Source organism: Taudactylus pleione, unplaced genomic scaffold, assembly GCF_031769625.1.
Source record: "Taudactylus pleione unplaced genomic scaffold, aTauple2 ptg000483l, whole genome shotgun sequence".
In the NCBI taxonomy this organism is placed as follows: domain Eukaryota; kingdom Metazoa; phylum Chordata; class Amphibia; order Anura; family Myobatrachidae; genus Taudactylus; species Taudactylus pleione.
The window spans coordinates 1,257,103-1,273,612 of NW_028284885.1; the positions used below are offsets into that span (position 1 = coordinate 1,257,103).

Here is a 16,510-nt window from a genome sequence, read left to right on the forward strand (position 1 = left end):
GCAAGAAACAAGCAATCAACAATCCCAGAAGTAATGTCTCTATTAGAGGAGTGTTGTTATCTCTTCAGGACTCTTATTCGTTAATAATATTTTATTATTAAAAACTTATTTTGATATAATGTTATTGCCCCAATATATAAATGTTTACATAATCATAATACACAATATCACATAACACATTTAAATGAAATAATTTTAAAACATACTGTAAGGAATTAAAAGATCAACTGTGGTTTACGTATAAACATCCACACAAGAACCTTTCTAAACTCCTCAAATCTTTGCAATGCAAGTAATAAACTGTAGCAGCCCCAATTTTGGAAAAATAGTTTTGTTTGTTTTTGGTTTTTTTGGGGGGGGGGTCCAGTTCCCCATTAGGTGGAGGCAGCTGTTTGGCAATAATATTCCAATTATATCTACAATTTTGTACCTGTTGTCTTTGGATGTTTTTCAGGATTCTGTTAGGTAAGATGATCTACCACTGTCCCCCAGGGCCGGTGCAAGGTTTTCTCGGCACCCTAGGCAAAATAGCCTACTGAGCTGCCCCCCACCACCGCCAGCAATAACCACTTTCCAACCCATCAGGTGAAAATGAGAAGGCATCATCTTAGTTCTACAGCTGCCACCTGCATTTAGTACAACAAGAATGTCTCTCTCAGACACATCTTAAACATTGTGATGAGCAAACTCTGTGGCGCCCCCCAAGATCCTGGCGCCCCTAGGCAGCTGCCTAATGGTAGAGCCGCCCCTGTGTCCGCCTGACATTCATTGGGAAATCTACGCATTCTGAAATAGGAAGCATCACAATCGAAAGCCTCTTAGAATTTGTCAAGGTCAGTGGGGGCTGTTGAGGCCCCCATACACGGTACGATTTGCAAACGATCCGATGTCATTTGCAATCTCCCTTGAACTCTCTCCGGCAGCTGAAGTGAACGTTGTGCAGCAAAAGCTGCACGATGTTCACCCAAACTATCGTGCACCATCTAATGATTTGCATATTCATTAGATTGTGTGCGATATTACACAGATGCAGGCTCGGACCAGGGAGATCCGTGCTACATACATTTATGTCATTGACACAGAAGCACGGACGGGATCAGTGAGACCCGTCTGTGCTGCTGTGTATTTCAATGACACAGATGCACGCACGGACCAGGAAGATCCATGTTACATGCATCTGTGTCATTGACACAGGAGCACGGACAGGGGCAGTGAGACCCCTCTGTGCTGCTGTGGTAAAAAAAAAAATGAAACCCGTGTAAAAAGAAAAGAAAAAATACAGCGTCACCCCCGACCAGCACCAGACTTTTTCTAGCTAATGCCACAGCCAGGGGAGCCCTTTCACAGGGTCACCCAGCGGAAGCATCAACCCTGACTGCTAGTCAGCTCAGGCCGGGGATCCCTGGGGAGCCGGGGACCCCCCATAAAAGCTTTCCCCCTCTCCAGGGCACCCCAGGCCTAGGTTGATAGCCCAGGGCTATCCCCGGAGCAGTGAGTACCGGGTTGATATTGTAGTGTGGTGCATTTGATAAAAGCAAAAATATTGTCAATTGCTGTGGAACTACAGGTCCCAACAAGCCTCCCTCGCATGTTAGTACTTGGAGAACCACAAGTACCAGCATGCGGGGCATTACGGGCCCGCTGGTACCTGTAGTTCCACAGCAAAAGAAGTATTAAAATAAACACAGGACGCACACCTTTGAAAGTAACATTTTATTAAAACACACATGTACACACACATGTACACACAGAGCCATAACTAGACTTTTTGGTGCCCTGTGCCAGAAAGAGCACTGGCGCACCCTCCCCCCATTTTTCAAAAAGGGACATAAGATAATGCACCCGAAAAAGGGCCATGGCCTCATGGGGAAGGGCCAGGGAAGAGATAGGAGAGGCCAGGAGAGGCTGGGGATAAAAGAAGAGGAAGCTACAAGTGAGAATGATGATCAAAAGGAAAATTGACATGCCCAAACAGCGCCCCCTGCCCTGTGTACACACACTATCTCACATACTCACCTATGTATCCCTTAAGCCCATCAGTTCCCTTCTCCAGTAGAATATCCATAGGTTACCTGTAAAAAAAAAATATCCATACTCACTGTATCCTATACGAAGTTCGGGTCCTCTTCGTTCCATGTAGGCAAGCCATAGGGTCTTGGCAAAACAAAAAAATGGAAATCCCCGGACCATCGAACTTAGGGCCTGATTCAGACCCACTCGCAACGCTGCGTTCGCCCGCAGCCATACACACCAGAGTATGCAAATCCCGTGATCGCACAGCAAGACAACAGTACGCCTGGGGCAGATGTATGAACCTCTGGGAAGTGATAAAGTGCAGAGTGATAAACAACCAACCAATCAGCTCCCAACTGTCATGTTACAGGCTGTGTTTGAAAAATGAGTTAGGAGCTGATTGGTTGGTCGTTTATCACTCTTCACTTTATCACTTCCCAGAGCTTCATGCATCTGCCTCAACTATGTCTTAACGTGCGAACGCGGGCTGGCTGCAAGACGCCCACCAGCCAGTCATAAGATGCCCCCTTCCCTTCGCAACCTAAGTCATCTCCAGGAAGTGTATAAGACAATCGGTAACATCGAGAATCATCGGAGGCATACGCAGCGCTTGTGGTTGACCATACCCTACCGCATGCACTACGATCACTGCAGCATGTTACACAGCCAGGTGACATGTACAATTACGCTACCTCTTAATTATGTACACCCAACTAACGGCGTTGAGACGTTCAGACACGCCTTTGTTTGCAGCACCACACCCCCGTTTCCTTCAGCCACCCCGTTACCACCCACAAACAGCACGTCCTGTCACTCAGTCTGACGAGGCGTCTTTGACTGGTTCGCGCACGTGCATTGCGTCTTTTGCGCAAGTGCAGACAGAGAAAATCGGCCAGCGGCGAGCTAACACAACGTTGCGAGTGGGTCTGGATCGGGCCCTTAGTACAGTATATATGCTGCTACTTTTCAGCAAAGTTCGGATGATCCAGCACAGCAGAAATACAAGACTGGCCCCTAGCAAGAGACGGATTGACAGATCCCGGGAGGAGAGGAGGTTAGGGGCAGCAGAGGAGGGAAGGAGGGACCTGCCTGTTTCATATGTACCAATAATAGCCCCGATTATCCCTTTTTTTGTGCTTTTTACACAATAATAAATGCATGAAAAGTACATTACAGTAAATGGCACTCCAGTTGTATTAGAACTACAAGTCCCAACTTGCAGGCTAGTCAGGGACTTGTAGTTCCACAACAGCTGGACATATAAACGCACTGCACTAAAAAATTGCATTGAATATAAGGTAGTGACAATGGTGACGTTCCAGCCTCAAACTTTACTGCCGTATTTCACATTGTAGAAGAGCTAACAGTACTATAAACTGCAAAGTTATAGAGCAGCACATGAAAAGAGCAAGGAAGACACATAAAAACCATGAGTTCGATTTTATGCTTCTCCCCAGCGCATGTGTGACAGAGCCCTAAAAATAATGACCGATCAGACACAGCTTTCCATGCCACCTGCTCACATCCACTGAATATTATATATTAGTGTTTGTACCCTTGTCATTCCCTGGGGTTTTTCCTTCTAAGCTGCACAGGTCCTGTGCCGCAGGAGATGATCATGCAGATCTGCAGATTGGCTGCAGAAGCACCTGGTCACACTGGCGGTATGCTGATGATGTCACTTTGCTTGATGGACAACGCCGAAGTGAGGTCTACATATAGGAGCAGCGACAAGAGTGACAGTTGTTAACTTTTATTATATAGGTCAGAAGTTCCCAAACTCCGCTGTTACAGTCCAGGTTTTCTGAATATCCCTGCTTGAGCCCAGATGGTTAAATCAAATTGATTGAGGTACTAATTAAGTCAACTGTGCTCAAGCATGGATATACTTAAAACCTGGACTGTAATGCAGCTGGGGAAACTCTGCTATAGATACTACAGAACAGTGGTTCTCAAACTCGGCCCTCAGGAGCCCACACAGTTGACGTTTTCCAGGTCACCCAGCAGGTGCACAGGTGTATCCATTACTCATCCTACACATTTTAAAATGTCCACAGGTGGAGCTAATTATTTCACTTGTGATTCTGTGAATAGACCTGGAAAACATGTACTGTTTGGGGTCTGAGTTTGAGAACCTGTGCTATAGAACATAGGTTCTCAATATCGGTCCTCAGGACCCCAAACAGTTCATGTTTTCCAGGTCTCCTCACAGAAGCGCAAGTGAAATAATTAGCTCCACCTGTGGCTCTTTTAAAATGTGTCAGTGAGTAATGAATACACCTATGTACCTGCTTGGTGACCTGGAAATCGTGACCTGTGTGGGGTCCCTAGGGGCCCAGTTTGAGAACCGCTGATGTAGAACACACTGTGATAACCGGTTGCACTCCAGTGGTAGAACTATAAATCTCAGCATGCCAGCAGTCTAATTTTCTCTATTCTACAGAACAGGTTTAGGAAATCTGTGGTGCTGCAGCTGTAGAACAAGAAGTCCCAGCATGCCACCATCTGTTCTATACTACTGTGGCACTCCAGTTGTAGAACTATAAACCCCAGCATGCCAATGTCAGCAGAATATTCTCTATACTATAGAACCGTCTAAGACAATTGCTTCAATTAGAGTACAAACAACTGCTTCAATTAGAGCTACAAGTCTCACCATGAAGGCTAGCATGGGACTTGTAGTGCCACAACTGCTGGACTGGGTGCTAGAATGGTGACAAACCTACTGATCTTTATTCTAAATAACCATGTAAATAAAATAAATGTGTGTAGTGAGACAGCTGCTGAATATTTATTCTACTTTTGAGTACAAATAATTATTCCCTCATTAAGCGCACTCTACGCGCTGTCTTTCTGTCTGGGACGCAATCCCCTGCGCCATCTCCGTAAGGCTACGTCGCTCGCGCACTCTGCAGTTTACACCCCGCGCTTGCGCACTGCTTGCCGTTTGTGAGCTGCGCCTGCGCACTGTCTATTCTGAAGCCGTTGGAGGTTACACCCTCTTACATGCACGGATACCGGAAGTGTCTGCCCAGCTAACTGAACGCCCGTTGTTCAAGTTCGTCCGTCTGTCCTGCTGCTTCCAGTCATGGGGAAGAGGAAAGGAAAGAAGAAATATGGATGCAAGCCGAGTGATGACAGGATATTTACCTGTACACATTGCAATTATACTTGCCGCTCAGTCTCAAAGCTAAACAACCACATCATAGGGTACAAGCACAGAAACGTCCTGTTACATGTTTGCCCAGAGCTGATTCCTCACATACCCAGCTTCCAGCATTTCCTGGATACTTATTTGAGTGATGAGCCCATACTGGGCCTGGAGTACATTGAGGAAATCCAGGAGGGCAGGTACGTGTCCAGGTACCTCTGTCACCTCTGCGCTGTAGAAACGGACAGACACTATGTTATCGGCCATGTAACCGATCTATATCATTCCAAACAATATCTGGACAGACACTACCCTGAGACATCCGCTTACGTAGACCAGTTTACAGATAAGGCTAGTAAGGTAGAGGCAATGCGCTTATCTGCACTGCAGATTCTCTGTTACCGTGAGAAGAAAAAAATTAAAGAAACCAAAATTTACCCCGAAGGCCCAACGCCGGTCAAAGTGGCCAAATATTCCTTCAGCAGTATCGATCTCCCCAGGAGGGAAACAGACGCTTTACAACCCAGTCACATCGACTTAAGCAGAGACTCTGCCGCTTCCCAAGGTACAAAATCGCACACGCCATCGGAGCATCTGGAAAGACAGGACGCCATAAAGAATGACATATGGAGACAGATGAATAGCCAGCAGTTTAAACACAATGATGGATTTTTGGATTACTTGAGAAACTTTGATATACAGACTGATGAGGACGCCCGGCTTGTTGCAAACATCACTCGGAATTGTAGAGAAGCGCTGTTTAAGTTTCAGAAAAAGCAGGAAAACGCAGAGGCGTTGCAGCAGGTCCTCTCCAGCAGTTGTCCGACTCCAGTACATACAGACGGGGCTGATGCAAAGGGCAAAAGTAATAATCCAGAGACTCTAGATAAATCAGCTCCTTCAACGTCACAATGTGCCAAGAGCTCCAGCCTACAGTTGGAAGCGGTAACGCAAAGTGACGCCGCACAGATCTTCTTCAGCAGCATCAAAAATATGGAGGCCTCCGAGGTCAGCAGCGCTTTTGAGATGTATGCTGCTACAAATCCTGAATTTAAAGGGATTAATATACCAAATGTGATCCGATACTTACAGGAAACTGGGAGACTTAAGAAAACATGATGCTTTGTGTAGCTGCAAATATTTTTATTCAGAAGTAGTTTCAATTTGGGTTTAATACATTTTACATTCCATTTTTTTTATTTGTATATACCAGCTGGAAGAACCAAGCTTCTATATTATTAATCTGACCATACTATACCTTAGAACAGGACACTCATGAATTATGAAGGCTCTGTGGCTGATTAAAACCAGGTGAAATGCAGACCTGAAGCCAGCCAGCCACAGAACCTGTGTAATTCATGTGTGTCCCAGTTTAAAGGAATAGTACGGTAAACCTATGTTTTATATATATTTTGTTATGTTTTTCGTATAGGTTTGGCTTTACAAAGTTATGATCACATCCAATGACAGTGGTCATGTTACCAGACAACTTTTTAATAATACTGTGTTTGGTTGTTTAAATAAACTAGTGTAACATAGCATTTTTTGTTTGCCGGTTATACTGAGACACTAGCACAACATCTGGAGAGCTGACAATGCCTCATTACTTGCATCTTACTAGGGATCACCATAGTGATGGACGATCAGTTTCGAAGATTCAATTGTTCTACGCCATCGATGGCACAGATCCACGCAATGCCCCCCCCCCTTCCCCCCCAGGTGTCGGTACAAAGAGCCTAGAAACGTCCCAGACTAGACCTACAAAGCCCTGCTCCTACTCTTTGATTGGCATGCTGCTCGGCAAGTATTAAACGAGGAATAACCATCGGTGGTCGAAACCATCAATGGTTTCCAGTTGATGGTTTCATACCATTAAGGCCAACCACCAATGGTGAACATCGATGGATAATCCACCGCTGGCCATCCCTACAACATACCTGGCGTAACACGGAAAGCTATACTAAACACACAACAAAAAGGCCATTGCTGTGTGAGATACTGTCAAAATCCTGACGCCTATTATTAGCCCCACTACGGAATCTCAACACCTGGCATACCGAACGAAGGTACCCAGGTGTTTTAGCGTTGAACCACGGGGAGGGAGGATTACGGTACGGGGGGGTTAGGGTTAGGCAACCCTACGGGAGGGTTAGGGTACTTTGCTGCAGCTGTCGGGATTTCGGCCTGCCGCTGTCTGTATTTGAGCCGGTGGTTAAACAGCCGCCAACATTACATACCGATTCCCATGGAATGGACTTAGGGGGAGATGTATCCAGCCGTCAGGAGAACTAAAGCATCAACCAATTGGCTCCTAACTGTCAGTTTTCAAGCACTGACTGTAATATGACAGTTATAATCTCATTGTTTGGTACTTTACCTCTCTCCGAGGCTTCTCTGAGCCTTTGATACATCTCCCCCTAAATACTGCAATTTATTAAAACGAATGAATGTGAAACACATAACAAATCGCGATGCCATAAAAACACATAGTACTGGTATCACACTGCAGCGGCTCCTATGGATAATAATAACACATAATACCGGTATCACACTGCAGCGGCTCATATGGTTAATAACTTATAATACCGGTATCACACTGCAGCGTCTCCTATGGATAATAACACATAATACCGGTATCACACTGCAGCGGCTCCTATGGATAATAACACACAGTACCGGTATCACACTGCAGCGGCTCCTATGGATAATAACACACAATACCGGTGTGACACTGCAGCGGCTCCTATGGATAACAACACATAATACCGGTATCACACTGCAGCGGCTTCTATGGATAATAACACAAAATACTGGTATCACACTGCAGCGGCTCCTATGGATAATAACACATAATACCGGTATCACACTGCAGCTGCTCCTATGGATAATAACGCACAATACCGGTATCACACTGCAGCGGCTCCTATGGATAATAACACATAACACCGGTATCACACTGCAGCGGCTCCTATGGATAATAACGCACAATACCGGTATCACACTGCAGCGGCTCCTATGGATAATAACGCACAATACCGGTATCACACTGCAGCGTCTCCTATGGATAATAACACATAATACCGGTATCACACTGCAGCAGCTTCTATAGATAATAACACATAATACCGGTATCACACTGCAGCGGCTCCTATGGATAATAACACATAACACCAGTATCACACTGAAGCATCTCCTATGGATAATAACACATAGTACTGGTATCACACTGCAGCGGCTCCTATGGATAATAATAACACATAATACCGGTATCACACTGCAGCGGCTCCTATGGATAATAACACATAATACCTGTATCACACTGCAGCGGCTCCTATGGATAATAATAACACACAATACCGGAATCACACTGCAGCGGCTCCTATGGATAATAACAAACAGTACCGGTATCACACTGCAGCGGCTCCTATGGATAATAACACATAATACCGGTATCACACTGCAGCGGCTCCTATGGATAATAACACATAATACCGGTATCACACTGCAGCGGCTCCTATGGATAATAACACATAATACCGGTATCACACTGCAGCGGCTCCTATGGATAATAACACATAATACCGGTATCACACTGCAGCGGCTCCTATGGATAATAACACATAATACCGGTATCACACTGCAGCGGCTCCTATGGATAATAACACATAATACCGGTATCACACTGCAGCGGCTCCTATGGATAATAACACACAATACCGGTATGACACTGCAGCGGCTCCTATGGATAACAACACATAATACCGGTATCACACTGCAGCGGCTTCTATGGATAACAACACAATACCGGTATCACACTGCAGCGGCTCCTATGGATAATAACACATAATACCGGTATCACACTGCAGCTGCTCCTATGGATAATAACGCACAATACCGGTATCACACTGCAGCGGCTCCTATGGATAATAACACATAATACCGGTATCGCACTGCAGCGGCTCCTATGGATAATAACGCACAATACCGGTATCACACTGCGGCGGCTCCTATGGATAATAACGCACAATACCGGTATCACACTGCAGCGTCTCCTATGGATAATAACACATAATACCGGTATCACACTGCAGCAGCTTCTATAGATAATAACACATAATACCGGTATCACACTGCAGCGGCTCCTATGGATAATAACACATAATACCGGTATCACACTGCAGCGTCTCCTATGGATAATAACACATAGTACTGGTATCACACTGCAGCGGCTCCTATGGATAATAATAACACATAATACCGGTATCACACTGCAGCGGCTCATATGGTTAATAACACATAATACCTGTATCACACTGCAGCGGCTCCTATGGATAATAACACACAGTACCGGTATCACACTGCAGCGACTCCTATGGATGATAACACATAATACCGGTATCACACTGCAGCGGCTCCTATGGATAATAACACATAATACCGGTATCACACTGCAGCGTCTCCTATGGATAATAACACACAATACCGGTATCACACTGCAGCAGCTCTTATGGATAATAACACATAGTACCGGTATCACACTGCAGCGTCTCCTATGGATAATAACACATAGTACCGGTATCACTCTGCAGCGTCTCCCATGGATAATAATAACACATAGTACCGGTATCACACTGCAGCGGCTTCTATAGATAATAACACATAATACCGGTATCACACTGCAGCGGCTCCTATGGATAATAACACATAATACCGGTATCACACTGCAGCGTCTCCTATGGATAATAACACATAATACCGGTATCACACTGCAGCGGCTCCTATGGATAATAACATATAATACCGGTATCACACTGCAGCGTCTCCTATGGATAATAACACATAATACCGGTATCACACTGCTGCGGCTCTTATGGATAATAATAACACATAGTACCGGTATCACACTGCAGCTTCTCCTATGGATAATAATAACACATAATACCGGTATCACACTGCAGCGGCTTCTATAGATAATAACACATAATACCGGTATCACATTGCAGCGGCTCCTATGGATAATAACACACAATACCGGTATCACACTGCAGCGCCTCCTATGGATAATAACGCATAATACCGGTATCACACTGCAGCGGCTCCTATGGATAATAACACATAATACCGGTATCACACTGCAGCGTCTCCTATGGATAATAACACATAGTACCGGTATCACACTGCAGCGGCCCCTATGGATAATAACACATAATACCGGTATCACACTGCAGCGGCTCCTATGGATAATAACACATAATACCGGTATCACGTCTCCTATTGATAACAACACATAATACCGGTATCACACTGCAGCGGCTTCTATGGATAATAACACAAAATACCGGTATCACACTGCAGCGGCTCCTATGGATAATAACACATAATACCGGTATCACACTGCAGCTGCTCCTATGGATAATAACGCACAATACCGGTATCACACTGCAGCGGCTCCTATGGATAATAACACATAGTACTGGTATCACACTGCAGCGGCTCCTATGGATAATAATAACACATAATACCGGTATCACACTGCAGCGGCTCCTATGGATAATAACACATAATACCTGTATCACACTGCAGCGGCTCCTATGGATAATAATAACACACAATACCGGAATCACACTGCAGCGGCTCCTATGGATAATAACAAACAGTACCGGTATCACACTGCAGCGGCTCCTATGGATAATAACACATAATACCGGTATCACACTGCAGCGGCTCCTATGGATAATAACACATAATACCGGTATCACACTGCAGCGGCTCCTATGGATAATAACACATAATACCAGTATCACACTGCAGCGGCTCCTATGGATAATAACACATAATACCGGTATCACACTGCAGCGGCTCCTATGGATAATAACACATAATACCGGTATCACACTGCAGCGGCTCCTATGGATAATAACACATAATACCGGTATCACACTGCAGCGGCTCCTATGGATAATAACACACAATACCGGTATGACACTGCAGCGGCTCCTATGGATAACAACACATAATACCGGTATCACACTGCAGCGGCTTCTATGGATAACAACACAATACCGGTATCACACTGCAGCGGCTCCTATGGATAATAACACATAATACCGGTATCACACTGCAGCTGCTCCTATGGATAATAACGCACAATACCGGTATCACACTGCAGCGGCTCCTATGGATAATAACACATAATACCGGTATCGCACTGCAGCGGCTCCTATGGATAATAACGCACAATACCGGTATCACACTGCGGCGGCTCCTATGGATAATAACGCACAATACCGGTATCACACTGCAGCGTCTCCTATGGATAATAACACATAATACCGGTATCACACTGCAGCAGCTTCTATAGATAATAACACATAATACCGGTATCACACTGCAGCGGCTCCTATGGATAATAACACATAATACCGGTATCACACTGCAGCGTCTCCTATGGATAATAACACATAGTACTGGTATCACACTGCAGCGGCTCCTATGGATAATAATAACACATAATACCGGTATCACACTGCAGCGGCTCATATGGTTAATAACACATAATACCTGTATCACACTGCAGCGGCTCCTATGGATAATAACACACAGTACCGGTATCACACTGCAGCGACTCCTATGGATGATAACACATAATACCGGTATCACACTGCAGCGGCTCCTATGGATAATAACACATAATACCGGTATCACACTGCAGCGTCTCCTATGGATAATAACACACAATACCGGTATCACACTGCAGCAGCTCTTATGGATAATAACACATAGTACCGGTATCACACTGCAGCGTCTCCTATGGATAATAACACATAGTACCGGTATCACTCTGCAGCGTCTCCCATGGATAATAATAACACATAGTACCGGTATCACACTGCAGCGGCTTCTATAGATAATAACACATAATACCGGTATCACACTGCAGCGGCTCCTATGGATAATAACACATAATACCGGTATCACACTGCAGCGTCTCCTATGGATAATAACACATAATACCGGTATCACACTGCAGCGGCTCCTATGGATAATAACATATAATACCGGTATCACACTGCAGCGTCTCCTATGGATAATAACACATAATACCGGTATCACACTGCTGCGGCTCTTATGGATAATAATAACACATAGTACCGGTATCACACTGCAGCTTCTCCTATGGATAATAATAACACATAATACCGGTATCACACTGCAGCGGCTTCTATAGATAATAACACATAATACCGGTATCACATTGCAGCGGCTCCTATGGATAATAACACACAATACCGGTATCACACTGCAGCGCCTCCTATGGATAATAACGCATAATACCGGTATCACACTGCAGCGGCTCCTATGGATAATAACACATAATACCGGTATCACACTGCAGCGTCTCCTATGGATAATAACACATAGTACCGGTATCACACTGCAGCGGCCCCTATGGATAATAACACATAATACCGGTATCACACTGCAGCGGCTCCTATGGATAATAACACATAATACCGGTATCACGTCTCCTATTGATAACAACACATAATACCGGTATCACACTGCAGCGGCTTCTATGGATAATAACACAAAATACCGGTATCACACTGCAGCGGCTCCTATGGATAATAACACATAATACCGGTATCACACTGCAGCTGCTCCTATGGATAATAACGCACAATACCGGTATCACACTGCAGCGGCTCCTATGGATAATAACACCGGTATCACACTGCAGCGGCTCCTATGGATAATAACGCACAATACCGGTATCACACTGCAGCGGCTCCTATGGATAATAACGCACAATACCGGTATCACACTGCAGCGTCTCCTATGGATAATAACACATAATACCGGTATCACACTGCAGCGGCTCCTATGGATAATAACACATAATACCGGTATCACACTGAAGCATCTCCTATGGATAATAACACATAGTACTGGTATCACACTGCAGCGGCTCCTATGGATAATAATAACACATAATACCGGTATCACACTGCAGCGGCTCCTATGGATAATAACACATAATACCTGTATCACACTGCAGCGGCTCCTATGGATAATAATAACACACAATACCGGAATCACACTGCAGCGGCTCCTATGGATAATAACACATAATACCGGTATCACACTGCAGCGGCTCCTATGGATAATAACACATAATACCGGTATCACACTGCAGCGGCTCCTATGGATAATAACACATAATACCGGTATCACACTGCAGCGGCTCCTATGGATAATAACACATAATACCGGTATCACACTGCAGCGGCTCCTATGGATAATAACACATAATACCGGTATCACACTGCAGCGGCTCCTATGGATAATAACACATAATACCGGTATCATACTGCAGCGGCTCCTATGGATAATAACACACAATACCGGTATGACACTGCAGCGGCTCCTATGGATAACAACACATAATACCGGTATCACACTGCAGCGGCTTCTATGGATAACAACACAATACCGGTATCACACTGCAGCGGCTCCTATGGATAATAACACATAATACCGGTATCACACTGCAGCTGCTCCTATGGATAATAACGCACAATACCGGTATCACACTGCAGCGGCTCCTATGGATAATAACACATAATACCGGTATCGCACTGCAGCGGCTCCTATGGATAATAACGCACAATACCGGTATCACACTGCGGCGGCTCCTATGGATAATAACGCACAATACCGGTATCACACTGCAGCGTCTCCTATGGATAATAACACATAATACCGGTATCACACTGCAGCAGCTTCTATAGATAATAACACATAATACCGGTATCACACTGCAGCGGCTCCTATGGATAATAACACATAATACCGGTATCACACTGCAGCGTCTCCTATGGATAATAACACATAGTACTGGTATCACACTGCAGCGGCTCCTATGGATAATAATAACACATAATACCGGTATCACACTGCAGCGGCTCATATGGTTAATAACTTATAATACCGGTATCACACTGCAGCGGCTCCTATGGATAATAACACACAGTACCGGTATCACACTGCAGCGACTCCTATGGATGATAACACATAATACCGGTATCACACTGCAGCGGCTCCTATGGATAATAACACATAATACCGGTATCACACTGCAGCGTCTCCTATGGATAATAACACACAATACCGGTATCACACTGCAGCAGCTCTTATGGATAATAACACATAGTACCGGTATCACACTGCAGCGTCTCCTATGGATAATAACACATAGTACCGGTATCACTCTGCAGCGTCTCCCATGGATAATAATAACACATAGTACCGGTATCACACTGCAGCGGCTTCTATAGATAATAACACATAATACCGGTATCACACTGCAGCGGCTCCTATGGATAATAACACATAATACCGGTATCACACTGCAGCGTCTCCTATGGATAATAACACATAATACCGGTATCACACTGCAGCGGCTCCTATGGATAATAACATATAATACCGGTATCACACTGCAGCGTCTCCTATGGATAATAACACATAATACCGGTATCACACTGCTGCGGCTCTTATGGATAATAATAACACATAGTACCGGTATCACACTGCAGCGGCTTCTATAGATAATAACACATAATACCGGTATCACACTGCAGCAGCTCCTATGGATAATAACACATAATACCTGTATCACACTGCAGCGTCTCCTATGGATAATAATAACACACAATACCGGAATCACACTGCAGCGTCTCCTATGGATAATAACACATAATACCGGTATCACACTGCAGCGTCTCCTATGGATAATAACACACAATACCGGTATCACACTGCAGCGTCTCCTATGGATAATAACACATAGTACCGGTATCACACTGCAGCGTCTCCTATGGATAATAACACATAATACCGGTTTCACACAGCAGCGTCTCCTATGGATAATAACACATAATACCGGTATCACACTGCAGCGGCTCCTATGGATAATAACACACAATACCGGTATCACACTGCAGCGGCTCCTATGGATAATAACACATAATACCGGTATCACACTGCAGCGTCTCCTATGGATAATAACACACAAAACCGGTATCACACTGCAGCAGCTCCTATGGATAATAACACATAGTACCGGTATCACACTGCAGCGTCTCCTATGGATAATAACACATAGTACCGGTATCACTCTGCAGCGTCTCCTATGGATAATAACACATAATACCGGTATCACACTGCAGCGGCTCCTATGGATAATAACATATAATACTGGTATCACACTGCAGCGGCTCCTATGGATAATAACACATAATACCGGTATCACACTGCAGCGGCTCCTATGGATAATAACATATAATACCGGTATCACACTGCAGCGGCTCCTATGGATAATAACACATAATACCGGTATCACACTGCAGCGGCTCCTATGGATAATAACACACAATACCGGTATGACACTGCAGCGGCTCCTATGGATAACAACACATAATACCGGTATCACACTGCAGCGGCTTCTATGGATAACAACACAATACCGGTATCACACTGCAGCGGCTCCTATGGATAATAACACATAATACCGGTATCACACTGCAGCTGCTCCTATGGATAATAACGCACAATACCGGTATCACACTGCAGCGGCTCCTATGGATAATAACACATAATACCGGTATCGCACTGCAGCGGTTCCTATGGATAATAACGCACAATACCGGTATCACACTGCGGCGGCTCCTATGGATAATAACGCACAATACCGGTATCACACTGCAGCGTCTCCTATGGATAATAACACATAATACCGGTATCACACTGCAGCAGCTTCTATAGATAATAACACATAATACCGGTATCACACTGCAGCGGCTCCTATGGATAATAACACATAATACCGGTATCACACTGCAGCGTCTCCTATGGATAATAACACATAGTACTGGTATCACACTGCAGCGGCTCCTATGGATAATAATAACACATAATACCGGTATCACACTGCAGCGGCTCATATGGTTAATAACTTATAATACCGGTATCACACTGCAGCGGCTCCTATGGATAATAACACACAGTACCGGTATCACACTGCAGCGACTCCTATGGATGATAACACATAATACCGGTATCACACTGCAGCGGCTCCTATGGATAATAACACATAATACCGGTATCACACTGCAGCGTCTCCTATGGATAATAACACACAATACCGGTATCACACTGCAGCAGCTCTTATGGATAATAACACATAGTACCGGTATCACACTGCAGCGTCTCCTATGGATAATAACACATAGTACCGGTATCACTCTGCAGCGTCTCCCATGGATAATAATAACACATAGTACC

The 16,510-nt window shown here is 44.7% G+C and overlaps 1 protein-coding gene across 1 annotated transcript; it reads left to right on the forward strand.

Annotated features, from left to right (window-relative positions):
• Positions 1-5,001: 5,001 nt before the first annotated feature.
• On the forward strand, positions 5,002-8,581 carry LOC148502790 (uncharacterized). Its single transcript, XM_088449352.1, has one exon. It carries the CDS (start codon positions 5,102-5,104, stop codon positions 6,281-6,283), a length of 1,182 nt encoding a protein of 393 aa, XP_088305478.1. The 5' UTR covers positions 5,002-5,101; the 3' UTR covers positions 6,284-8,581.
• The last annotated feature ends 7,929 nt before the right edge of the window (positions 8,582-16,510 follow it).

Bases quoted from the DNA above. Each gene is read 5' to 3' on its own strand.
- LOC148502790 (XM_088449352.1), top strand. From the start codon at position 5,102: ATGGGGAAGAGGAAAGGAAAGAAGAAATATGGATGCAAGCCGAGTGAT.